The 27,220-nt window shown below is 39.9% G+C and overlaps 1 protein-coding gene across 1 annotated transcript in view; it reads left to right on the forward strand.

Annotated features, from left to right (window-relative positions):
• The window catches only part of TGFBR3 (transforming growth factor beta receptor 3), a 108,610-nt gene extending 83,127 nt beyond the window's left edge, over positions 1–25,483 (forward strand). Inside the window, exons 8-17 of the mRNA XM_054638542.2 lie at positions 960–1,149; positions 2,343–2,659; positions 3,317–3,466; positions 5,196–5,327; positions 5,580–5,747; positions 8,351–8,650; positions 9,116–9,236; positions 13,238–13,273; positions 15,233–15,340; positions 21,527–25,483. Coding sequence (XP_054494517.2) covers positions 960–1,149; positions 2,343–2,659; positions 3,317–3,466; positions 5,196–5,327; positions 5,580–5,747; positions 8,351–8,650; positions 9,116–9,236; positions 13,238–13,273; positions 15,233–15,340; positions 21,527–21,645 — 1,641 coding nt within the window. The 3' untranslated portion in view covers positions 21,646–25,483. The remainder of the gene's footprint in view (positions 1–959; positions 1,150–2,342; positions 2,660–3,316; positions 3,467–5,195; positions 5,328–5,579; positions 5,748–8,350; positions 8,651–9,115; positions 9,237–13,237; positions 13,274–15,232; positions 15,341–21,526) is intronic.
• Positions 25,484–27,220: the final 1,737 nt, after the last annotated feature.

The raw sequence follows: 27,220 nt of genomic DNA on the forward strand, positions 1-27,220 counted from the left end.
CGTGTTTGTGTAATACGAGTGAATATTTTCAAACTGCCTCTCTAACAGTAAGAGATACTTGTTATATTCCTTTCACTTGCCCATTTGGACAAAAAAATTTGATATTTTACAAAACATTTACAGGAAAATGAAAATTCTTGAAAATTAAGTGGTTGTGTGGCTCATTTATTTATTTAATAACTTAGCATGTTCATTCATAAGGTCAGCATGTGCATTTATGAGTTTGCTGTGTCAATGAATTTGTGTAAAATTTGTATTGTTAATTAATTTTAAAATCTTTTCATTTACAGAAAGTAAATATTGTTTTTTATGTAGTTTGGCCATGCATAAATGTGCATGCTCTCACTTATTGCCCTATTGAGTGTTTAGTTCAATTGTGTTTAACAGACTCTACTTTGGAGGAGGCACACAGCATTTCTAGGGTGAAGCTCATTTCAGACACAGCCTGTCCTTGGTGCCAGCTGACTTACAGCATTAGCTGCTATCAGCTCTACTTCATGAGCATGCTTTTTGCCTTTTTCAGTAATGCTCATTTGAACAAAGGTTTTCCTTTATCCAGCTTAAGTAATGCTCAAATCCAAGAAATTAGGAGACATTTGAAAATTCATTTGTCATCTTGAGTTCACTTCAGGAGTAATTTCAGATCAGTCTTGAAGAAAGTATGGCCTTACAAAAGGCTGTAAATATATCTGTGTCTCAGTTAGGGATGAACAGTTTCTGATTGCCTTGATTAGCTGTACTCCAGGCAGAGGCTGAGAGGAAGCAGAGATTTCTTTTCCATCTGTGCAGCAGTTATGTGCTTAAGGTGGCAGGGTTTGCTTTATTTCCCAGGTGTCCTCAGGTTGCTGTTACTTAGTAGATTAAGACAGAATAAAAAAACAGGGTTCAATCACTGTCACTCTTCCATTTTAAGTATCCTTTAGTGGTAAATCACAAACCAAGTTTTTCTTTATTTACAGACATCAAATAGTATTGGTTTTGGAAAAGAAACAGAACGATCCATGACTATGAGTAAATCAGTAATACCCGACCTTCCCTCATCACATGAGAGTTTGATCAAGTGGGCTTATGAGCATAATTACCGTCCAGTTATTTCCTACACGAAAGCACCTGTTGCTAACAGATTTCATCTGCAACTTGAAGATATAGGTAAGTTTGAAGATGAACTTTTAGCATATACAAAAAGCATATCTTGTGTTTTTAGGAATACAATTACTCAAATGGTGTTTTCTCAGTTTTGAAGCTTTGGTTTTGGCTGTTGCACTTCTTTTACTGCTTGTCATCAAGAATGCTGGTAATATCTATGAATGATGGTTGCAAGTAATAATCTGTGGCTTTTTGATTAGAAAAGTCCAGGCAAAGTTGTGTTATTTCCTGAAATTTGGTGGAATTAAATGTTTATAGTTTATCCAATGCCCAAGACTTCATAGCTGATGGTACCCAGTGTTCACTGAAATAGATGTCAGCAACTGGATATCTTGTTAGTTGATAAATCCAGCTTTGATTTTTTTTTTGGTGTGTTTTTTCCAAAAATATGAGCCTAGTGTTTCCTTGAGACGATTAAATAAACATTGCAACTGTTTACAGACATGAGTGGCTTACCAAAATGTCTGAGCAAACAGAATAAATACAACTATTGAAAAAAGAATGGGTATTTGGCCAAAGTAATTGCTGATGTGTGTCCATTGAAGCTAGCAGAGTAGCATCTGTTTTTTTCACTAATTCTGAGTTTCAAACACTAAAACTATTGGTTTACAATTTTGATAAAGCTTATGTTCACATTCATGTTATCAATTGCACTCTCATGGGCTCTGTCCTCAGCAGTCTTGTGTATAAGCTGAGATATAGTTTCCTCATTTTCTCACTCTAAAGTTAACTCTTATTTAGCTTCATTCTGGTTATATAAGTAGTTTCACAACAGTAGTGACTGAATTTCTGATGGGTAAGGTAGTGGAAGAATTTCACCTAATGATTTGCACTTAGGCTCTTTCAGCAGTACCAAAATAGAATATTGGATGAATGTGATGTTTCTTTTATCGTGCTGGATCTTTTACATATAATAGGTCCACTCGTCAAAAGTTTATTTTCAGCTCTTGGTGAGAAAGATTTCTGACAGGGACTAAGTACACCAAGATTAGATGCCTCAGTAACAACTAAACTCTTAGTTGTAGGAGGTGTGGCTACCTACCTGAAAAGTGCAAAGATTCTGCTTTTAACGGCCTTCAGGAGCTCCCTTTATGGATAATATTTTTTTGTATGGAAATTATTAGTTCAGGATACTTTTTAGGAAAAATATATAATAAACTAATGTGGATTTGTTTGGTTTTGTTTTTTTTTTTTAGAAGAGATGAATGATGAAGAAGACCATTCCCTTCCTCCAGAGCTGACAGAATTGCTGGGTGCTAACCCACTGCCAGCTCCAAAGAATACTGATGGCCTGACTTTTCCATTTCACATTAACAGAGGAAGACATGACACAGTGGGAGAAGAAATCTTCCCATCCAGGCATTCAGTAGATACATTAATAAATCATGACTTCGGGCATTCCCTCTCAAAACATAAAGAACCTGAAGAAGTTCAGGGCAGTGCTGATATGGCCCTGTCCATAAAGTGTGATGACAAAGTTATGACAGTAGCTGTAGAAAAAGATTCTCTACAGGTTGGTGTGATATCTTATTCTCAGAACTGGAGAGGCTTTTTTGGACAGCCCATTTTATTTGCATTTTGATTGAAAAAATAAACATTCAAAGTCCTACAGCCATCACCACACAACCCCCCCAAATAGTTTGGTGAGGAAACTATACTGTGGATCTTCTTTGCCATAACTCAGGACAGTGTTTTCTCTTCCCAGCAATCTGGTGATTTTTAGAGGGATTTCTGATTGAAGGTGTGCATGGTTGATTTGTCAAAAAATTGCTGTACTCAGCCATTAGTCTGAGTTTTTAGTTTCCAAAGAAGCTGCTTTTGGTAGCAGTGTGAGACCTAAATAGATCTAAAGATCTGTCTTTACTATCTACCAGCTGATAGATTGCTTTGTGTCCATTTGTATTGTGGAAAAGGGCCTGAAACAGCATTTTAGCTCATTTCAGACCAAACAGAGTCAGCATTATTAATCAGCAGATTAATAATGAACCTGTTGTTTCCCTTTTTTCCATGTTACATTTATTCCTTGTGTGCCATGTGTAGCAGCATTTTGCGAGTGCCCTTGCCCTGCTGTCGGTCCAATGAGCTTCCCTTGCAGCAGCCAGGCAGTGCTGAGCTGCAGTTCGGCAGGAGCCCAGTGCTGCTCTGCCCTGACAAAGCTCCTTTGTTCCAGGCCGGCGGCCACGCCCGCACCGAGCTCTCGCTGCTGGACCACTCCTGCAAAGCCAGCATGAACGGCACCCACTTCATCCTGGAATCCTCACTCAACAAGTGTGGCACTCGGACAGCATACATCTTCAACAAGATTGTTTATTTTAACTCTGTGAGTACTTACAAAGAGGATCCACCTTCTGTACTGCATGTCGTCGTAGTAACAGGAAGCCATTGCAGTTAGCTTTATCCTTCCTGCCCAGCTCAGTTGCAGCCACAGTCCCTGTATTCAAGGAGGTAGGAAGGCTGCACATCCAGTATGCTCCAGTGGTCAGATAGTATCCCAAAGGAAAACAGAGGAGTTTGAGTTAAATACATTTTACAACACGGCTGCCCTTTGGGGACCATCTGTACCAGTCTGCGAGAAGTTGCACTGGTGTTCCCTGTGCAGCTTTGATCATCCATACATAATCAGAAATACATTGCTGTAAAGAGAAATAGGAGTGAAGTTTTCTAATTGCACAAAGCATTACCTTTAAATTCATACCCTGAATTAAGTGAAGTCTTTCTTCTAAAATTGTGTGTGAAAAAAGGCTTTTAAAATGTGAGGCAATGACATTATTTTTGCATGCTTTTCTCTTACAATCTGAATTTATTTTTTTTTTAGCAGTTGCTATATGTAATGAAGGGACTCTTGAGTACTTGTATATGAGTGATGATGCAAAGGAGCCCAGTTAGGTTGTAATCAACTGCTTCCAGATTGGCTCAGCTTATGAGTCAGAGTACAATGCAGATATTCTGGGTTCAAAAGTAATGACACGTTTCTCTCGCTGAGCTTTCCAGTACATAGAAGTAACTTTGGCAAATGATGGAAAGCCTGTGGTCCAACCCAAACACAGCTCAGGCAATCTGATCTGACCTGCCTGGTTAAAACTGTTCTATGCTAGCACCTAACTTTAGAAACAGTCCCAAACCAAGACAGAATCTTCAGCAAACGACAGAAGAGCACGGGTCTGGAGCTAAGTACTCTCACGGTCCCTGTATTCTATTATGGCCCAAAGTAAAGTGGTTATTTACCTACTCTCCTTTCTCCATCGTGTCTTTTAATAGTCTTGGCTATACACTTGAACTCCCAATGATGTATGGGATTGCCCAGAATTTGGGAGTGTTTCTCCTAAAACACAGACACTCTGCAGTGGAGTGTCAAAGGGCGTGTGTACGTCATTTTTTAGCAGTTGCTCTAAGTCTAAGAAAACAAAGTTGAAATCCTGAGAGGGAAGGAACTAGCTGAGAAGCTGCAAGCATAAAGAGGCAGAGTGCAGAACACTGGAAAACAGAGCTATAAATTTCCAGGTGAAGAAATGAAGACATATGAAAAGGATGATTTAAAAAAAAGAGGAGAGAATTCAGTGAAAAAATGGGAGGAAAATGAGGAAGTAATATTATGGTTTGGGGTGTACACGTTTAAAAAAAAATTGCTGATGACAGAAAAGAAAATCCTGTAGTGACCCTAATATTTTTAGTGATTTTTTATAAGTACACTAAGGAGAACTGCTAGTTGCAAAATATCACTTTAGAAAGCCATTTCTTTTTTCAGTGTTGGCTATAGAAATACTAGAAATAGAATGGAAATGCTGGGCTGCTCATTCAGACACCAACACCTAGACTGGTGTCCTTCTTCACTGGCTCTGAAATCTGGAAAAAAACTCGGGCATTCTTTAATTATAAGCTCCATATCCTGCATGCTCAGCACAAGGCTGTTCAAGACATGCTTTCACCATTTGCTTAGCTGGTGCTCTTCTTGTGGCCTTTGCATTGTTCTGAAGAGAGCAGAAAATAACAAGCATGAGAGTGCTCTGTTATCACCTAATCGAATTTGTTTGCAATCCCTCTCTGTGCAGATTGTCATTCAGCTGTCAGCACCAGCTGAAGGCAGTGGCTTTGAAGATGAGGACATGGAATCAGGTGATAATGGATTTCCAGGGGATGCTGATGAGGGAGAGGTGCCTTTCTCAAGCTGGCCTGAAATAGCGGTATGTTACCCTCGGTTTTGCACCTGACAGTGAACAAATACCTATTGTAATAGGCCTTTCACATGAATTATATTAATTGTCTAGAAAATCATTTGTCTTTTAACACACTTCTTCTCACTATTGTTTCTTATGACCCTGTTGAAGATTTGCACTAAGTAGATGTAGCGTGGGTGGGCCTATATTGCACTACATAAGAAATTTCTCCTACCGCTCCTGACTCGGGATGTTACTGTATTTTTTTTCTCATTTTAGTTTAATTGCACACTGCACCAGCCAGAGGATGACAGAGGCATTTTCTGGCCTCCTGAACCACACATCACCAATGTGACCTTCAACATGGATCTGTACAAAACAGATTTATTCCTTGCTCCCTCCCAAGGACTCTTCTCTGTTGCCAAGAATGGGCCAGTATATGTAGAGGTAACAAACTGAAACAGACTTCAAACTAGCAGAAGGGTTTTGCAAGGCTGTGCAACTGAGCCAAATCTGTTCTTGTCAGTTGAAAGGTTTTGTTGGGGAGCTGGTTCAGGCCTCTCTGACGCCTGCAGAGAACAGAAACTGGGGAATAAGAAGTAGGACAATATTTTGGGTAAAAAACCCAAAGGATTCTTGCAAAATGGATGAATTTAACTTACAAGGTGGATTGCTGATTCTTCCTAAATCTGCTTTTCCATACCAAAATTGAAGGTGGTTTCTGAGCTCATACTCTGAACTGGCATGTTCTGATGGGTTCCTTTTATTGTGTGTCTGAACCTCATCTGAAAGATGTAGAATTGCAAAAAAATTATTACAAATGTGTGTCTTTCATATGCTAGTGTTCTCAGGTTCTCAGTCAATACAAATTGTGGTCTCTCTCCAGTCAGCTTAAAAACATCAGTTATAATCCTTTTGAATGCTGCCACATAAGAGATCTAGCAGATTTAGGTAAATAACACTAAAACAAAATCAACAGCTGGGTACCTTTGACTTCGGGTACATTTTGCACAATATTTCCATGTGTTGCTGAGTTGCTTATGAAATCTGTGGAATTTCACACCAATACAGTCAGTATTTTTAAAGATGCAGCTATGCGAACAGAATTTTGGATTTTCAAATAGTGGTAGACATTAATAAATGCAGCTTTGGCAATGAAGAAGTATTGCCAGTTTCTAGGCAAGTAAATCACAAGGTGTGAGCTATAGGGTTGTAAGACCAGGAAAAAGCAGCAGTGCTGTGCTGTGTTCCTCTTGCCCAAGTCAGTTCCTCTTTGGGAGCCCATGTTGCACATGATAAGCACAGTGACCCCTTTGGTGCAGTTTTCTTCATTATTTCAGTGTCCTTTGTAATTTCTTTTTTCTCTGCCCAGTGGAAAGTACTTAAGACAGCTAATGCAAAAAATAAAGTCTGTTACACTCAGTTAAGAATGTTTTTATAACAAACACTTAAAACCATCCACTTCCTTCATTGATCTGGGATGAATCCCCCTGACTCTGAGCCTGCTGGAGCTGTTTATTCAGACAGATGTTCTGATTTCTTCATCACCTTTCCTGGCAAAAGCCTTTTTATTCTGTTTTTCTTTCTTGCACAGTGGAAAACATATCAGTTTTGAACTTCAGTGACTCCATTTTTTAAGATGACTCTGGGTTTTTTTCCCTCTTTTTTGTTTCTCTTTTGCATTTGTTACTAAGAAAAATATTTTTGGGTTTTGATAAACACATATTTGGTAAAAATTCTATATCTCCATTGTCCTTGTTTGGTAAGGGTTTTTTTGTGTTTGAATCTTTTGGATTCTGGAATTTTATTCTTTCTTCTCTGCTGTCGTTTTCTTACCATATTTTGATCTTCCATCTTCCTCCTGTGTTTCTTTTCTTTCCTTGAGATATCATTCATCTTTTTATTTCATTAACTGTAATATGCCTGTCCTACTTTCCATAATCTCTTTTTTTAATTAGTTTACACCATCATCTTGTTTCCTGTCAGTATCTGTGGCTGACTTTTGTTCATCCATCTTTATTTCTGCTCTTTTTAGAAGATAGTCTTTCTGCTTAGATGCTTCAGCACATCCCTTCATCTCTAATTTGATTGCTGCTCACATAAGGGAGAGAAAAAAGGAGAAATGCTTTTATTCACAGCAAAACTCCTAGAATCCAGACTGCATAGACCACACAATTTGGCAGCCTCTTCCTTAAAGATACATGCAGCACATATGGATTAAATATGCATATAAGGCACATTTCTTCTAAGAAGATTTCTTGTGGAACTGTTTCATTGGGCAGTGTTAATGGTTGGATAAATGCTTCTGTTGTTTATTAAGAGCAACGTGCCTCATTTGTTACAAATTCCATTTATTTTTTCCTTTGAATTATTCTGTAGCATTTATTGTCTGCATTCCAATCCAGCTGAGCAACATCAGGGCACTGGAGGCTTTCAGTCTTAATTATTTTTCATAAAAGAATATGAATTTCAAACTTACAATAAGCTAAAAGGATCCTTTCACAAGAAATGACGGCTTTTTAGGAGGCTCCGTCACCCCCTCCAGCCCAGGAATGCCACCCACACATCAGACCATGACCTCCTCTCTGCCTTTGCATTCCTCTCTTGGCTGGGGGTGGATTCTCTGTTGTGTCTGTTGCCTTTTTTTTCCCCTGTTTTCATTATAATTTTGAACAGATACAAAACCATGGAATTAGTGATTGATTTCCATAGAGCTCTGTTGTAGCCTGTGTGCCTAAGGGAGGCACTGCCATCTCAGGTGGCAGACACAGACATTACTGTGTGCCTTATCTGGGGGGGAGTTCATCTGCTTTCAGAAAGATAAGGGATTGCTGTATTTATGCATGGTTATGCTATTAAACAGCTGCTGGTTTTGAAACCACAGATTTTCTGTCTCTCAGTTTGACAGTTTACCCTTAACATTTAGCCTTCAAAATACTGCAGATTGGAAATGGCACTGGAAAACTGCTTAAAAAATTGTTGAAAATATTAATGAAATGTGAACTAAAAATGTCATTTCTGAGATCTTGCTGTCTCTTTCTTTAATACAGGTGTCTGTGACTAAAGCTGACAGATTGCTGGGCTTTGCTATTCAAACGTGCTTTGTTTCCCCGTTTTCAAATCCAGATAGAATGTCTGACTATACCATTATAGAAAACATTTGTCCTAAAGATGAATCTGTTAAATTCTACAATATTGAGAAAAAGAACTTTCCAATACCACATGCACAGAAGGACAGAAAAAGATTTAGCTTTGTGTTTAAACCAATGTTCAACATCTCACTGCTCTTTCTTCACTGCGAGCTGACTTTGTGTACAAATAAAGGCAAAGATACTCAAGGACTGCCAAAGGTCAGTAATTAATTAAATTTATCAAAACTTCTGATTTAGATAAAAACAGTGTATTTTTTCATCTGAATACTGAAGGTAATAAATAGTTTTCTATGGAATTGTCTAATGAACATGATATCTCTAGGCTCAGAGTTTTAGTAGATAAGAGTTATTATACTGTGCATTTTGACTACATAATTTGCAGTTGCTGTTTAAATTTCTTTAGGTGGCTACAAATAGAAATTGTTTTTTATTGCACAAGTGGTTCAAGTTTATCTTTTCAATGCATATCCAAAGCACAAACAATGTTAGCTTTAATTTCCAAAGACATGCACCATATTAGATAATACTGTAATCTGATTGCTACAAAAGATAAGGTTGTTTGGAAGTTCTCAGTTTTTGGTAAATTGTGTAGGGTAAACTGGTTATGAGGCAGCTGTGCCACTGGCAGATGGGTGACTCTGACCTCTGTTCTTTGCACTCCAGTGCATTCCTCCTGATGAAGCTTGCACTTCTCTCAATGTGGATATGATCCTAGCCATGATGCACAACAAGAAAACCTTCACCAAGCCCCTTGTTGTAATAACACATGAAGGAAAACAAGAAGGTATATAAATGAGCTTGACCTGTTTAATTATGCTATATATATATAGAATATTATGTAACATACAGTCACTTGAAATGAGGGAGCATGTGACATTGTATAATCTTGTGCTGGTGCTGTGTCTGTAAGATGTTACTTGTTAGGACATATTCCTGGCAGCAGGCATCAGGCCAAGTCACAGCCATTTTTTAATCACGTTACTGTTCTCTGGACATGTGGGTTTGCTGAACATTGAGAGGGGAATACTCAAAGTAGTACAGAATAACATGGGTTTTGGAAGTATGAATGTAGCAGTAGCATTTGGAGCAATTTCTTGCTGCCCAGAGATCAAAGGCAGTCTTGTGCTCTCTGCTGTGTCCTTTATTTATTGTGCTTGTAAATATAAATTTATGAATAATAATAATAGAATCACAAAGTATTGAGGATCTTAAAGCCTGATAAGTTTATAAGGCAAAGAGGTGGCCCCTGGAGACTCACTACATTCTTAAACTATGAAGAGCAAAGGATAGTATGCACAAAGGGGCTCCACTTTGGTGGGACTTGTTTGATTATGTAATCTTTCTTGGGAAAAAAAAAGAGTGTGGTTAGTAACTGGTTGAAGGAGTTGGAGAGGCTGAAGTGCATTATGAGGTAATGTCAAACAGCATGATGGGACCTTATTCTAGTTTAAGAATATGCCCTGTGAGTGATGAGAAGTAAGAACTGTTCTAAGTTTCATTTAATTAAAAAGTTTTTCTTAGTAGATCACTCTGACAAGAGCATCAGTCATGTTTTGATGCAGTCCTGGAAGAAAATATGTTCATTTATCTTTCCTTTTTGTATTTGCATTGATGTTTCATAAGAAGCTTCAGTGGCTTCCCATACACATGAAAATCTTCCAATAGTGTCCAAAGGCTGTTTGACCTCTGGAATGCTTTTCAGGGAGCATCAAAAGGGTGGTGATCAGGAGTCATTTAATCTCTGTTTTACAGTGCGTGCTGTTAGTCTTTGAACTATTTAAAGTTGAAATACAGCATTGCTAGGGGACATAGACAACAACTGTTTCTGTCTAATTCTGCAAGTCAGCTCATATTTAGTTCGGAGGGTTTTTAACAAAATTGTTAATACAGACCAAATCCACTATGAGTTAAAGTAAAGTATTTGATCTGTTGCTGTTCCCATTAAAACTGTGCTTTGGGCCTGATTCTGGACTTCCATTTTGCTCAGCTCTCATATTATTTCAGTAGATTTTCTGTTGGGAATGAGTAAATCCTGCAAGTGAAATTCGTCTTTCACTAAACAGACTCGTACTTCAGCTCTCTTGTCCTTATGATGTGTGGAGCATTGTGCACAGCTCCCATCTCGGGCTCCTCTCAGAATGTTGTCTTTGTTAGAGGCACAAGGTCTCAGTGTGCAAAGACAAGCTAAATTTATAAAGATTACTGACAAGACAACAGTGTGATAGAGTATTTTGTTGCATTGTGGGTGATTTGGTATAATTGTAGGACTCTTGGTGGAAATCTCCCCAGCATATCCCAGCTTTCAGACAAAATACAAAGTGGCACATGAACAATGTAGCTTTGTTGGTGTGCAGTTCTGCAGTGAATCAAAACCCCGTTCTTAAAGCCAAATGCCATTGTTGGCCAATACGTGAACCTAAGATTTGGAGAAGAAATTATATCACATTGTTAAACAGGAGGATTTACCTCTCAGAGGTAAATTTTCTTTGATGTGAACAGAACCAGCTTTTACTATTGCAAACCACTCTGTGTGAGGTACTGCCCCTGGTTCTCCTTATCGAGCCACATGTGAAAGTCATGGGCTTGACATTTCAAAGGTCAGAACAAACTGGTCATTGCAAAGGTTTTTTTTTTTCTTCAGACAAAAATTACATGCCATTGCCTGTATTAGAAATCACAATGCTATATCTGAATGAGAATTTGCAGTAGATCCCAATGGAGGTGATTAAAACCTAACTCCATGCCACATACATTCCCTTTGCATTCCTGCATTTCCCCATGCTCTCTCCCACTCCCATGAAAGGCACATGGATGGCCATTTATATGCTAGGAAATACATGTTCTGTTGAAATAATCTACCAATGTTGTTCAGATTTTTGCTAAGTGGAAAATTTAGATTATTATTTCCACAGCAAAAACAGACAGGTCATCGAAAGAAGGTCAAAAGGGTAATTAATAAGTGCCTCTATCCTACAAAGGTATAGAAAATGTTGATAATTCTAAAGGCTGGCAGCACTTGTTTTTAAATTAGATGGTTTTAGTAGACCTCAGTGATTCTCACTGTTTCCAAGTTGCTCTGAGAAAATCACAATAAAATGTATTTAAGAACTGGATGTCTGAAGAGAACTGATAATGAGTTACACAGCTTATCATTAGCTGATTTCATATTGTCTGTGGAGAGGCCAGTGATAGAAATAGCATGGAAAATTCAATTTCCCCTCAGCTCAGAAGGCATTTTCTTGGCACTTGGGGTATGCCAGTGGAGTGTTTGGACAATCTGACAGTGCCCTTACCCATGTTTGTACTTTACAGGTCTCCTTGGTTTCAGTCCAGCCCTCCTTGCAGATCTTACATTCAGTTATATTTTTGCTGTTATGTGCACTTGATAACTTTCCAGATTATTTGTGCATATGCTACCCCACACACTCTCCATGTCCTCACCTGTTTGCTATTACTGTTCCACCTGTTTTGGACCATCTGCCAAAAGGGATCTGCAAGAGATACTCATGTGTTGGAACAAAACAATAACACAGTTTAAGAATAAAATGCTTTTTGGGTTTTGTAGGCACGTGTCTCTCAGGGCCTAATGATCTAAAGGATATTGCTGGAAGTTTGGTGCTGCCATCTGGGCTTTAGAAGTTAGAAGCATAGTCTTATTTAAGAACACTTTAAATAAATGAATATATTTATTATCAGTATTCTTGGGCTGTTATGTTTGCATTGAAATGAATTAAACTATTTTTTCCAGTTGCTAAAGATACAAAACCAAGTATTGAAATACAGTTTTATCAAATCCTTCTACATCTGTTGCACTGATCACACTCAGATATACCAGAATATAAATGAAACCCCTGAGTTGCTGGGCAATCCAGAATCAAGCTGCAGCTAACCAAACAGGTCTCTGGGTCTGAAGCCAGAATCTCTAGCTCTTCTGCTTGAAGTGGCATTCTTGGAGAAAGATAAGAGAGGCCAGTTAAGAAAAAGGAGGGGAATTTCTTAATTTTTTAAACATTTACTTGTCTCTTTCTGTTATGGGGTGATATCTTTATCACCAGGATGATGATATTTTATATTCTTGCCTAAAATAATATCTTTGATCTTTGAACAATACCTATGAACTTTTATTTTTTATGTATAAATTTTTTAACTTCCCCCTCCAAAAAAACAACAAAAAGGAAAAGCAAACAACAACAACAAAAAAAAACCCAAACCCACACAACTTAGAACTTGCAAGACTGAATACTATGTAGGACTCAGGAAAATGGGTAAATCAACACATATTCATGCAATTTGGACAAAGCAGTATATATTGTGCTATAAAACTCACTGATGTTTAATAAGTGTGTGCTTTTGTGTGTGTGTGTGAGATTCAGTGTGCTGGTATGTCATGATTAGTGAGTGGTCAGATGAATGTAATCACCTTAACAGAATCTTTGTTCCTTCACAATCTGTGAACTTTAAGAGTTCCACAGAGGGGTAACCAGAGTTACTGTGGGTCAGGCCTGATGACATCTGATTTGGGAAAGGTTGCAGTGTATTTGCCAGCAAAATATACAGTGCATGAACTATACTGTAGATAGAGTCCCTTGAGGAATAATTAATATATGAAAAGAATTTTTCTGAGATGAGTGAGATTACTGAATTTGGTCTGCTTTTCTTGAAATTCATGGTTTGTAAAAATTACAGTTCATGTCTTTCTGTCAGATCCGAACCTGCATAGTTTGTAAGCTCAATGTGGAACTCTATCTGATTAATGTTTTGTGCATTTTCTTTGTTTTAAATTAGATCCGTCCCTTCCAAAGCCAAACGTGAGACAGCCACGTAAGTAACTCTTAAAACAACCTCTTTTCATCTTTAAATGTTTGTCTACAAAGCATGAGATAAATTAAGAAAATTCTCTTCAAGCTTTCTGAGTGTGTGCATGTTTAATTCAGAGACAGAACAGAATTCTGGCTGTATTGTTGATTGAGAGGTTCCCATCAGTGTTCAGGGGAGGACTGTGACCTTTGTGTATGTGAAAATCAGGTTTGGGGAAACACCACTGAGAGTTTCAGCCCTAGAAAGTTCATGTGCTGGTGTGTGTGTGTTATCTCCCCTCTCTGCTGAGGCTACAGCTTCCCAACAGCAGAGTTAGAGCAGCAGTGCCATCCCTCAGAGCTTCTGTGTCCTACCTGTGTCCTGTTTGAGCCTCACTCCTGTCCTGCACCACAGCCCCACGTGCTCCAGCACCAGCACGTACAGGCCATGCTTACATGAGATCACTGCCTTGATATGGATTCATTTCTTTGGTTTTAGTGTTAATTTGGTGTAGTGAATGAATCAGGGTTGATTAGTGACCCAGAAGAGGAGAGAAGCAGCACTAGAAGAAAATAAACAGGAAGGTGCAGATGATGTGTGGCCAGAAGTGAGAATGAATGGAGAAAAGGGAGATTTAAAGAGGAAGTGCAAGGAAGGATTTTCTTCTGCTCCTGTCCCTGTGTCTTCAAGACTAAATTTGTTCAAAATAGCAAAGGCAGTGAGCAATTCTGCTTCTGCCACTTCTCCATGCAACTTTCTTCTCTCCACTATGTTTCCTCCTAAGAGGAGAGGACACTGACTGGTGCCTGGTGGAAAAAACTGTTGAGTTTAGTCTTTTGTGTTTGCATTTCAATGTCTAGAAGTAGCCAAAGGAACTAGAAACAATCTCATGGAAAAAATGAAAGAAAACCCTTCTAAGACACTATCTGTCAGGTGTTGTATATGCAAACTAGGTCACAAATACCCAGAAATGGGTCCTGAAGGCCCTTGCCAACAGGAGCTGCTGGAGAAGCCTTTTGTCAAAAGAGGATGAGGGATGTCCTTAGGGGCATCTGCTGCATGCAGGATGTGTAAAGTGAGGGTGTTGGTTGTGTTCTGAGAACTGAAAATATTCCACTGAAGGATACTACTAAGATCCAGTCAGCTCATTTCCTGGCCAGCATAGTCAGTAAAATGTTATTCCTTGGACTAAGAAATTTTCTGCACTGGGAGATATTAAAAATACTAAAACTAGAAATCAGGTTTTTAAGAAGAAATTTCCCTAAAAGATTGCAGAATGATTCTTAAATTTCGTAGTATTTCTAATTATCAAGAAGAAAAACACAGAGGCCAAAAATGTTTCTGTTTGGACGATTAGCACTGGAGGACAATACCTCCAGGAACCAAATGCTGTTACCCTTGAAATGGTCCTACAAAAAGGCCTCTCCCCTATAAAGTGATTTATGTGTGTGTGCTTCTATTTTTGTGATCTGGAATTAATTTCAGTTATTGAAAGTGTTGCCAAATGTGAAAAACAATTGTTTCTATTTATGTTTTTGCTGACTTTTTGCTGGCATCTCTTTCCTCTTAACAGCAGTTCCGTTCTCCACCTAGATTTCAGACTGAACTTGAGGAGATGTAGGGGAAAGTTTGTTTGGATGTTAAGCCATTTAAATGAAAAACATTTTTGCCAAACATTTCAGCCTTTTTAAAGCGCACTTTAAAGATAAATGAATACTTAATTGAAAGCAAGTTATTAACAGCCAACCAAAAATGCTTAATTTTTGCAACATTTTCCAGGCTTGGGTGTGCTGAGCTGGAGTTTTGCTTTGTGATGTGGAACTTTAATTTCCTTGATGCAAATCTGCCAGTTGGTTTCTCAAAGCCGTGCTTAGTTAACTATGAAATTTCAAAAAAACGTTTCTATGCAAGAATTGGGGTGAATTTCTGTAGGATTTCTGCCTCTGAATTAAGCAGTGCCTGTGTTTGTGTTTCCCTGAGCAGCGGTGCTGTACGGGCTGGACACGCTGACGGTGGTGGGCATCGCCTTCGCGGCGTTCGTGATCGGAGCGCTGCTGACCGGAGCGCTCTGGTTCATCTACTCGCGCACAGGTACCACGGCCCCTGCACGGAGAGGGAGGGAGGGCAGCGAGCCACCACTGCTCACCCTGGCCTGTTTTACTGCCTTGCTCTCTCTTCTTACTCAGGAGGTTTCCAGCAGCTCCTCCCATGAGCCTCTATTGCGTATCAGCCCAATGATACCCGCCCTTCCCTAGAGGGAGATGTTACGTGTTACGGTTTAAAATTTGCTTAAATAATTTTAAACACAAGTCTTGGAAACTCACCTGGGACATGAGTAAAACTGAGTATTCCTCGCTTGTGTGTTATCATTAGTAACATCTCTGTATTTTGAATTTATCTAATAGTTCAGTTAATGGATCCCTTTTGGTTCCCATACTACTTTTGAATTTTTTTTTTTTTGCAGTTACTGCATTAGGCTGATGTGTACAAGACATGTGCCAAATGGTTAAGAGAATACTTTATCTGAACAGATATATTCTGACTATAACTAGACGTGAAAATTTTTCTTGGCCCTTGATTACATGGAATTTTGCCACAATTATTTATTCCTTCATTCTTCAACTACTATTTTCAATTGCTAGAAGTCACGTGTAATCTTGATTGTGTGCAACCAAATACTTAGGAATGTGTCTGAATTGGTGCAGCCTCTAATCACAGATAATTTTCCAGTGTCTCAGACTTTTTTCCCATGCTAAACTAAATTAGCGAAAATGGAATATTGTACTGAAAGAAGAGGGCATTTGGGGAGCTTTCTGTTGCATGGCCCAGGCAAGGACTGGACATTGGTAGAGCCTTGATTTCCAGCATATGACCTTGGCTGCTTGTGGGTTATGGGGTATCTCAGGATCCCTAGAGTATTCTGGGCTCCCAGCTACTTCTACTTTAGACCTCATGAGACCCTACCAAGATCTGGGAGGTGGGAAAAATGTGAGGTCAATTACTCCAAGCCTGTGCAGCTCTAGAGCACTGAAATTTGCCTGTAGCCCACTTCAGGGGTTTTTTTCTGGCATCTGAAACCTCATGAAAGCTATTTAGGAGTGAGAATCCAGCCCTGTTGGGTCACGGCTTCTGTAAATATTATGACGTAGAAGCTTATGTTAATTTGGAAATAAAAGCTATGGCATTTTTTCCATTTGGCAGTGCAACAATTTTTGTATAAGCAGTTTAATACTTCTCAGTGCATCAGCTGTGTATGAAACTTGTTTGGAACTGAAGCAAACATGGAAAATTTAAAGGTTGTGATAATATGTATAAATTGTATAATTCTGTCTCATATAAGTACTGAAACATTGTGGAAGAAAAGTAAGTGCTATTTCAGTGAGTAAGTGGGAAGTTAAGTAGTTCCCATATGAGTAACCTTTATTAACAAAAAAAATTTAACTAATTGTTAAATTAATACCCCTGCTCCTGCATTTGTGGAATTTCAATCTGTATTCACACACAGAACCATCTATAGACACGTTGTGTGTCAGTAGTCAAGGAACACTGGGAAGCCAACATGATAAATCCTTCAGCAACAGTAGAGCATGGACCAATCCCATTGAAAGAATTATATTAGTGAAGGACATCAGTCATGGTGACCACATACAAGTAGTGGAGAGGGCAGCTGCTCTGGCTTTGTGCTTGAGAGATGGAAATAAGTGGAGAAAAAGGTCACACAAAAAGTAGTAAATGAATATAAGAAAAAAAGGGGACACTAACTCACCAGATTAGAGAATCACAGAAATGATAAAAATTATCTAGGAAGTTTTCTGGTTCAGATTTTCAAAGGATTGTGAAAGTGCACCTATGTTCCTGTGCACATAATTTTTCTGTGCATAGTGTCTTGTGTCTACAAAGCATAACTTGCAGCAAAGGCAGCAAAGGTTCTGGCAGCCTCTTAGAGGCCAACTGCTGTGGCAGACAAGATAATCCAGCTGCAGTGGAAACATTTCAGAGCTCGCTGCAGGCTTTTATTAACTTGAGGAGGGGAAGAAAAAAAGATAATCCAAATTTCATCTACAGAGTGGCTGTCTTCTGCCATTAGAGAATTTATGCATTGCTGAATCGTGTTCTGAAATTGCGTCTTTTGTTGTAAGCAGTACTGGGTTTCCAATATATGGTTTAGACAAAAGGTTGGAAAATATGAGTTCATTCTAGAGCTCTCTTTTGCTGATACTCAGAGCACAGATAAAAGCTACTGCTGGTAGAGAATGGCAGCTTGGGATGTGTGAAATGAGTTATTTTTGTTGCTGTAGTGCTATGTGCAATGCAGCAAAAGGCCACATTTTTGCCAGTAGTAAGATTTGCTGATACAATTTTATTAGTGTGTCTCTGCTGCTAACAAAGAAGGTGTTATGTGAATGAGCTCTTTTGTTTGTCTTGATAGGCCATTAGCATTAAAACCTCAAGCAAGTGATAGCAGAAAGGAGCCACAAAATAGGTAGGATTTCATCTCCAGATATTGAGCAAGGATTGTTGTGTTGTCGTGTAGGGCTTTTGCTAATTTCAATCATGAAAAATTTCTGCCAAAGCATCACAGCTGTGCTTTAGAAAATTCTAGATTTTCTGAAGCAATTTGACATGGAGTAGAGATGTCCTATGATACACAGGTACTAAAAGAAGAGAGAGGGAAAGCTAATATCAGAACAACAGAGGAGGACTTTTAGCTGACTTGTCTGCAAAAAGACTCAGTACTTTTGATCCTTTCTCTAGTCAGTTAAAGGGCATGAAAGGTGTTGGTGCTGCCTGGAGAGCACCCAAGAACTAAGGGAAATGCCAGACATTGGCCACAATTAACCTCATTTCTCTAGGGGCCTTGTAAAGAAGCAAAAGTTTTGCAGTGTGCATGAATGCAGAAACTCTTCATAATTTAACCATATAAATATGTATCAATGTAATATGTGTCTTAGTAGGGTTCACTGAGTATGTTTAGGAGAGACAGGCACAAGCCTGATTAGTTAATGGGACCGTTAAACCTTGTAAAGTGTGTTACAGAAAACATCCGTCCCTGCCTTCTCTGAGGAAGTGTGCTTCCCTTCTTCGGGCTGTGCTGCAAATTAAGAGGATAAAGTGTTCCAAAATCTGAGAAGTTAAAAGTGTCCCTCCTCCCCCACTTCTCTCCCTTTTTTATGAGATCTGATTTAAAGTAAACTGACATAGCAACCAATTATATTTGGCAAATGGAGATAGAAAAGCAAACATTCAGACTTCCTGGACAGGGAGTACAACTGGCAGCTTTCCTAAGAGTGAATAATAAAGTGCATGTTGTTGCGTTCAGATGGGTAAAAGTTTGTTTACTGTCAATAGATGAGATGTGTCCATTCTGAGCAGTTTTGGTTCAGTAACATGAGATACATGAAACTGTTTACATGAAAAGGACAGATCGAGAATGCCTCTTCAGTGATCGTTTACATTTCTTTACATCCTTTTCTTGAATACTCTTTTAAAAAAAGCTTTGCTATGGTTTAGCTAGGTGTTGAGGAAATAAAATACAGGAAAAATCAGCCAGTCCAGATGTAGTTGCTAGGCTGTGTGTTCATAACATCACTGTGATTTGGATTTTCTTTTTTCTTGAGAACATTGAGAGAGAATTTGTTATTATTCAAGAAGTGATTGTGGTGCATCAGAGCTGATGTGCTCTAGAAATGAGGTGCTGCAGAGGCCATTACAGTGGAAGGAAGGGGCCTTCCAACCCAAACAGAAGGGAGGGTGCCTCCTAGGACACTTTCCAGAGGAGCCAGGAGAAGAGAGCGAGCCATTGGGCTTGCTGGGGACCGTGGCACTGCACTATTGCTTTACTGAAACATGTAAACCAGCGTGTGTTTGGCTTATAAATGAATTATGTTTAGAGGCATACAGATTGTATTGATGTGCTGAGGCTGACCAAAGCTGTGTGTAACAACCATGTGGTCTGTAAAACGGGTGACAGCAGAGCTGCAGGGGAGGCGGGGGCCAGGGGCCCTGGCCGGGGGAGCCCCGCGGCCGCCCTTCCTCTGCCGCCCTCCCGAGTGGCTTCTGCGGCGGGGCTGGGGCTCTGCGGCCCCCCTCGCTGCCTCCTGATGTTTGTCTCTTGTTTAGTTTTAATGAAAGGGAGTTTGCTTATCGCTGCCTTTATAAATATATCCTGTAGTACAAAAGGAAGGAAAACATGTACACAAACAACGGGAGGAGAAGGGAGCAAGTCAGGAGGGGAAGAAACATCCAAACAAGGCTTATGAAAGCCTGTGCAGCGCAATGACACATACTTTGATTTGCTACTGTTTATTCTGGGGGGTTGCAAAGCCACTTCCAAAGCAAGTTAAAGCTGAAACTTGTTTTTTTTGCAGATGACTGGGGGTAGATTCTGACCTGCTGCCTGTGAGCAGAAATCCACGGCTCGTGTATGAGCTACAATAGTTATTTCTTACTCTGGGAAAAACAGACTCAAAATCTGCTCACTAGAGTAAAATGCTGGACTGAATGCTGAATTTAAAAACAAGATCTTCACATCTTTTTAAAAGTTTTTTTGGCCTCCTGAGCAGTGTGGTTTAGTAGTTTAATTTGTTGTTTTTTCTGTCCTGTCCTGCCCCTTCTTTCCTCCCCATTCCTAAACCAGTGGGGTGTAAGGCAAGAGCTGTGTGTTGTGGGGCTTTAAGTGCACTTAGGCTGTGGCTGTGGCTTGAGCTAGCAGCACATCTGCTGGGCTCCATTGCACAGAGCACTTGCAACCTCTGCTGTGAGAAATCCTCAGACCTCCCTTGTTTGTTTGCAGCACCTCTGAGTATTGAGCAGCCTGCAGGATATTTTGTGGCCTGAGACACAAAGCGTTAAAGGCGCATTTCTTCTGCAGTCGTTCTGAGAAGCTGGGCTCTGGCAGCTGGGCAGCAGCACACAGGGCATGTGGATGTGCCAGAGCAGCTCCTGTGGGAGGAAGCTGGCTCGTCCTTGCTCTGTAACCCTCTGGATGCAGGCTGTGCCTCCAGCCTTCAGCCTGTCACTGAAGCAGTCACGGGAAGTGGGATCTCTACCAAATCCTGAACATGGAAGAAAAATAGGAGCGTGCAGACCTGACCCATGGCATCAGGTTCTGGATAACATAGGATAATGTGGAGCAGGAGAGCTGTGTCACCATAAGCTCATGAGGCAGGAGATGTACTAGCCTCTGACTTTTCCTAATTGCTCTGCCCATGATTCCACAAATCATTTCCGTCTTGCTGCTTTTCTGGGAAAGCAGCTGTGCTGGTGCTGGCTACCACAGCAGGTCTGCAGCTCAGGCAGCAGCAGTGTGACTGTTGCTGCACTGAGATCACAGGTTCACTTGCTGGAGATGAGCTCAAGGGAGGGGGCAGCAACAGTGCACATTATATAAACTTAAGTCTTGCCATCTGTTTTGAAGAGACTATTTTGTAATATTGCTAAGGTTACAGACTTGAGCACTGTAACTTTAAAAATGCCACAGTTATGGTTTCCTATGTGGCCTTATTATGATCTTTGAGGCATTACATGGCATAATTATTACTTTCGTGCTTAGTTGACAGCTGGATTTTTCCTTTCAATCCCAGCCACAGGTGCAGAACGGTGTGAGGAGACCCCACGTGCTTGACTTGGCAATCTAAATAGTGAAGGGGTTGTTGAGACATGCTCTCACTACAGGTTCTAAGTGCTGCACATACTGTGGTAACTATAGGAAAACTTCCTGCATGTTGTTTTAGCAGTAAATCAAGTCAAGCTTTCAGGATAGCCTGTTGTTTTTCTACAAGAAGAAAACTGGTTGTGTCTCAGGATATGTGGTATCCAGCTGATGGAAGAAGATTGTTTTGAGCTACACTTTTAGTAAATATGCCACTCTATAAACTGGCATTAAAACTAAAACCTACGTTTCCTGGCCTTTTTCCTGGAAACAGCAAAGCTGTAAAGTGTCTGAGTTGTGTAATAGGACCCATTTTGAATGACAGCTGACAACAGAAGATAGACAATGTTGATCTTGGCAGTTTCCATCAGCTGCTTGTAAAATGCTCAAGGACTCAAGGAAACAGCACTGTTATTTTCCCCATGTGCACAGCAATGCTTAGGTGCCAAAGTCTGGTAACATTTTCAGAGATACTCCAATTAAGGTCTGTTACCCAATATGTTAATTGCATAGGAAAACAAACTGCCAGAAGAGGAGGACTGGGAAGAAATGGATTGTTGTCTTCTGTGAGAACATTTTCAGTTTCCCTTTTCCTGACCCCACTTTTTCCCTTGCCTGTCCCTCAGGGGAGACAGCGGGAAGACAGCAGGTCCCTACATCGCCACCAGCCTCCGAGAACAGCAGTGCAGCACACAGCATTGGCAGCACGCAGAGCACCCCCTGCTCCAGCAGCAGTGCCACCTAACCCGGGGACACAGCCAGGGAGCAGCACAGGACTGTGGGGACATCGGACAGCAGCTTCTGAACGTTGAAAGGATCGGTTTGGTTGCTTCTGGAAAAAATGAGGAGGGATTTTTCTATGGGGGGGAAAAAAAAGACTGATTTTCTTTTGGGGAAGCCACTGTGTGAGTGTGTAAATGAGCACACAATGCATGAGTGAACACAGCAGCCTGTTGGATCTTGTTAGCATGTTGTGCTACATGTGACAAAGCTACTAATTTTACAGTACTGCAACCTGTTCTAGGGGTCTGTGGGCCCTCAATGTGAAATCTATGCCAGTTTGGAAAAATGCTGCTTTGTCTATATGATTTTTTCCTTTCCCTGAACCTTATCATTGACACAAGGTATTAATTAAGGGAATTCAGTCATAGAATCACAGAATGGTTTGGGTTGGAAGGGACTGTAAAGATCATCTAGTTCCAACCCTCTGCCACGGTCAGGGACACTTTCCGCTAGACCAGGTTGCTCAAGCCCCATCCACTGTGCCTTTGAATACTTCTAGAGATGGGATATCCACAACTTCTCTGGGCAACCTGTTCAGTTCCTCACCATCTTCACAGTAAAGAGTTTTTTCCTAATGTCTAATCTAAATCTGCCCTATTTCAGTTTAAAGCCATTGTCCGTGTCCTGTCACTACATAAAATAAGAACAAAGGTGAACTTAGGTCAAAGGATTTCTCTTTTTCTGAGCGAGAAAGCATCAATATCAGATCTCCTTGGTAAATAACATTTTATTATTCAGCTACATTTAGCCTCTTTTGAATAATCTTTGTTTTTTCAGCTTACAGCTAGAGCATCTCATTTGCTTTCCTGTTGTGTTTGCAGCTTCAGGTTTGTTCCAGGTAATTTTGTTATAATAGTCATTGATTTAGTAATTGGAAAAGAGCACACTCTAACATTCCCTCTCTTGTTTTATGGGCCAAAGCTCTTTTATTAGAGATTTTTTGATCTGCTATACCAAAAACAGGCACACACAAACATTAAGACAAAGAATGGTCTTATGCACTAACATAGATGGGTGTGTACCTTTAATGGCAATGTCTTTATACAAATAGATCTATATCTAGGTATACACAGCCTAACCACTTTACCAATTGGAAATTATCACAGCATTCCTTCAATACATAAACATATAATCCATATATATATATATATATATATATAAATTAAAAACTGTCTTTTCAGTTTATAATGGTAGATAGATGAGCTAAAGAAGTTGATTTGGTTCTAATATTTTAGCTAGCCTAAATTCTCTTTGAAATAAGAGATGAGTTTGAGGGCACAAGGAATGTACAGTAGTCCCTGTTGTTTGCTATTCTCTGAAAATAGTTGTGCAGTTGTTTGTGTCAAACTGTTGTATGAATGTTATGATTGGATAGTCCCAAAGTAGTAGCAGAATATGGAAATGGAAGAAGGGTACTAATTGTCACTATTTTTAGTGTCATTGCCTTATCTTCACCTTCAGATTGATGCAAAATGAAAAGCAGAAAAAGACACTTTTAACATGTAATTGTTTGACTCTTACTTGCCACTTTGTAATGTGTTCTACTGATCCTTCCTTGAGGAAGAGAGAGCATTGTTTTCCTCTAAAAATGAGATGAATAACTTTCATTAGTTGTAGTGAAGGTTACCTGTGTTCTGCAAGAGACGAAGGGACTTCATTACACTCGAGTGATAGTCTGCTCTGAAGTCTGAGCTGCAGATTTCTTGCTGATTCTACACTTGTGCCTTGCTGATGCCAGAATGGTCCAAGTGCAACATATGCAAAGATTTAAGTGCCCAGGATCAGGCAGAGTGTTACTGACTTTAAATCAAATCTGTTACCAATCCTGCAAACGCCTCTGCAAGCAGGTAACTGCACACCTTGTCCTCACTATTGGAAGTACGTGCTGGACTCTGAACCAGGGCTGGTCTCAGTGTCTGTGCAGGCAGGGGGCCTTAGAGTTACCCATGCAAAGATATTTGATGCTACAGGCCAGTGAGCAGGCCTGGTGACGTGGACAGGTGCCATGTAAGCGTGGTTACCCCTGCAGAAGGGTGTGCAGGGTGGCTCTGCTCCCAGCCGTGGGGAGGATGAATGTGCTGCCTGTGTGGTTGAAAAGAAAGCGCTTTGCCTAACCTTCAGCAGAATGTATTGTTAAAGCATATTCTATGTGTAAAGTCTTTAAAGATGTCTTCAAAGAAGACTAGAGTCTTTAACTTCAATCATAGCTATATTTTACTACATTAAATTTCTGTATAAAGATATATTTAAATGTTTTAGATAAATGTAAGTTACTCTATATGAAATGTTTAATTTCAATTACTGTGAAATTTACATATTTTGTAAATTCCTTTCCCCGTTTTAACCCTTTCCTTCCTCAGATATTTTATTAAGTAGTTTCTCATAGGAAGTATTAGATTTGGTTGTTGGGATGGACAGGTTGAAAAATTCTGTGTAAAATAGATAATTGTATATTTTTGAGAGAAACATGCTGCATTATCAATCTTTTTATCAAAAATTTATTCTAATTTTAGAATAATTTACAGATTTATATATACCATTGGATAAACCAAAAATATATAAAGGTCAAAGATTTGATTTGTTGACTTGTGTGTGAAATAGAGTTTAAATTAACTGAACTTGGTATACTCAGCTGTTTAATTCAGCAGTTTTAATACAACTGAGTTAATTGTCTGTTGGAGTTTACCAAAATGGCACAATTGCTTAGCAGATGGAAGAGTAATTTCTGTTTCAATAAAGAGAGAGAACCAAACCCAAGCATTCCCAGTGAATAACTTTATAACAGAAGTGTGCAGTACTTTGCAGCAGCTGCTAAGTTGCCCTCAGCTCAGGGCCTGACACAGCTCTGGTTTTACAGCAGCCATTTGTCAGCACTGCCAGGCTCTGTGTGTGGGGTGGCAGCCCCTGAACGGTGAGCGCTGAGGTGCTGATTCCCACCCCTGCCCCAGGGGTTTCACCACGCTGCACTCACATGGCCGAGCCCTGTGGGGCCTGCAGGCCAGGGACACTGCTGGCTGTCCCAGCAGGGGTTTGGGTGGAGGGAGTCAGTGTTAGTTTCAGCGTGATGGAAGCAACTGCGAAGGAACTTCTTATGTCAGATTGGGAGGATTGGGTTTAAAATGGACAACTTGTGCCTGTAAAAGCTATTAGGATACTTAAACTCCCAAGTAGACTGCTTGTTCTGTCATGTGTTGTCTAATCACTAACTCTAACCTTTTACTTTATTTGGTTTTGGACATTTCTACGTTTGTGATTCAAGAGATCAGATCTTTCTATGTTAGGCTATTTTTGTAGCATTTGCCACATGAAAATGGATTTTGCAAAATGTCTGTAGATGCTGATGATTGTAACCTTTCCCCTGCTCTTTCCTAACCATTCCTCTCCTGTATGTTCTTTCTGTTATGTATATCTACCTCATGCTTCACAAGAAGACTGTACTGTTGGTTGTGCTGGGAGCCCTTCATGTGAGGTGCCTGTTGTACCCTGTTGTTGTTTGTCATTCATTGGGATGTTCACAGCATTACCAGATCTTCGCTGCTGTGTCCTGACAGTTCCAAACACAATATTCTCACCTTTGAATAAATAAGTATATTTCTTTTAGATGCAAATGCCAAATCAAAGAATGGGAGAAATTTACTTCCTAAAACCTGTGGCCAGTCTGAACACCCCGTTTGTATTTCATATTGCATTCAGTATTTCAGAGCCTTGTGTAAATGCATAGTTGTACAGTTTTGATAACCACAGTGTCATGTCATCTTAGTCTCTTGTGCATAATAAAGCATTTATCAATTTATTAATAATTGATGTCATGATTCGTTTATGTCTGTCGCCGTGTCCCATAAATTTCAGTGGGAATTGTGTGCAGGATTTGATTTTGTGTATCCACTTCTGAGTTCTTTTAATCCATTGGCTTTGTTTGACTACTCAGTGTCATGGCTTCTTGCAGAAAACAGTGGATATGTTTAGTTAAATGCTGCTGGTTTTTGCTCAAAGTTCAAGTCCAGAGTTCTGATCCTGTGGGCATTTAGTTGTTGCATGTCAAGACACAGCCTCAGTTGATTTCTGCAGAAAGCCTGGCTTGAGCACAGTGAAGCCCTGGGCTCTGCAGCAGCAGAGTGCTGCTGGGTTGTACCTGTGACTGCAGCTACACTGGAGACATGTGAGCAAGATTGTTTTCATCACTGAATGATCTTCCTGTGCAGGAGCAGGTAGTTTTGCTGTGTATCAGCAGGACAAGAGTTTGGGTGTTTACTGTCCTGCTTTCTAATTTGTTTCCTATATTTCTTGTGCAGAATATTCTTGATGGGCACTTGAGGGGAGCAGCCTTAGTGGGTTTTCTCTGGGTTATTCAGACATTGTAGTTATTGACTCACAAAAGGGAGTTCCTTAGTAAGGGAATCTAAAATGTTAAATGATCACTTTACAAACTAAGATTCCTTCAGTACAGAAAAGGCTATTAATTAGTAGCAGTTCTAAGCTTATGTGTTGCCTATGACATAATTCACAGAGGTGCAATGGATTTATTGCTTCATAACAACCATATTTCAGTTACTGCATCAAGACACTTCTGTTTTCCTGTGGAAATGAGCTCCATAGGGTGAACTCAGCTGAAAGTTGCTGTAGCTGCTGTTCCCTTTCTCCTGTAAAATTTATACTTTGATTGCAACATGGTGTGAAAGCATGATCAGTGTCTCATATGTGGAATTAATTTTAAAAGGCATTTATTAGCCAATGAATTCTGATATATTCGCACGAGTATTTTTAGCCAATAAGAGGTAAGAGTATTGCCATATTGCAGAGTAGGTATCAATGTTGTGCATATTTGTTCCTTCAAGCATTGTGAGTGAAGCAAATGTTTTGGACAGTCAAAAAATACCAGGTGCCAGTTTTGGGAAAAACACAGTCCAGAGCTCTTCAAATTTAAACAGAATTAAATTTATCACAGCATTCCTTCCAAGACAATATAAAAGGAAAAGGAGACAATATTTTGATAGATTTTCACAGCTGTCACTTTGTAATTGTAAAGCAGATATTTATGAGGCTGGAAGCCTGATTGCAGCAAGTGTTTTTGTAGTGTGTTCCCAAATCTCAGGCCCTGAACCTAGCCTTGCCAACCTCCGTGCATTTACACTTTGCAAAAGAAAGATCAAATTACATCCCTCACCTCCCCAAAGAAGTTTAGGGCTCAAATTGCAGATTTCTCTGTGGTGTTCTGGAAGCCCCCAGGGTGCCACTGCAGCCTGCCCAGAAGGTGATGTGCCCCGCGGTGCCTCCTGGCCGGCTCTGCTGCTCACCCTGCTGTGCTGAGCTGCAGGTTTACTGTGTTTAGGAAAGTCTAAAAAGGAGTTGGTTTGTGGACAGATGAGGAGGATAAGCAGCACAAAAGTGTTACTCTTGCACTCTTGTTTAAATAACAGATTTTTTCCATCCAGTTTTGGCACATATATTTTGAGGAATTGGTTAAAAAATATTTGGGTGGAGGCTCTTTTCCTCTGTTACTGCTGCTTGTAAACTGCCGGCTCTAGTAAAGAACATGC

The sequence above is a fragment of the Agelaius phoeniceus genome, chromosome 8 (assembly GCF_051311805.1).
Source record: "Agelaius phoeniceus isolate bAgePho1 chromosome 8, bAgePho1.hap1, whole genome shotgun sequence".
NCBI classification, from domain to species: domain Eukaryota; kingdom Metazoa; phylum Chordata; class Aves; order Passeriformes; family Icteridae; genus Agelaius; species Agelaius phoeniceus.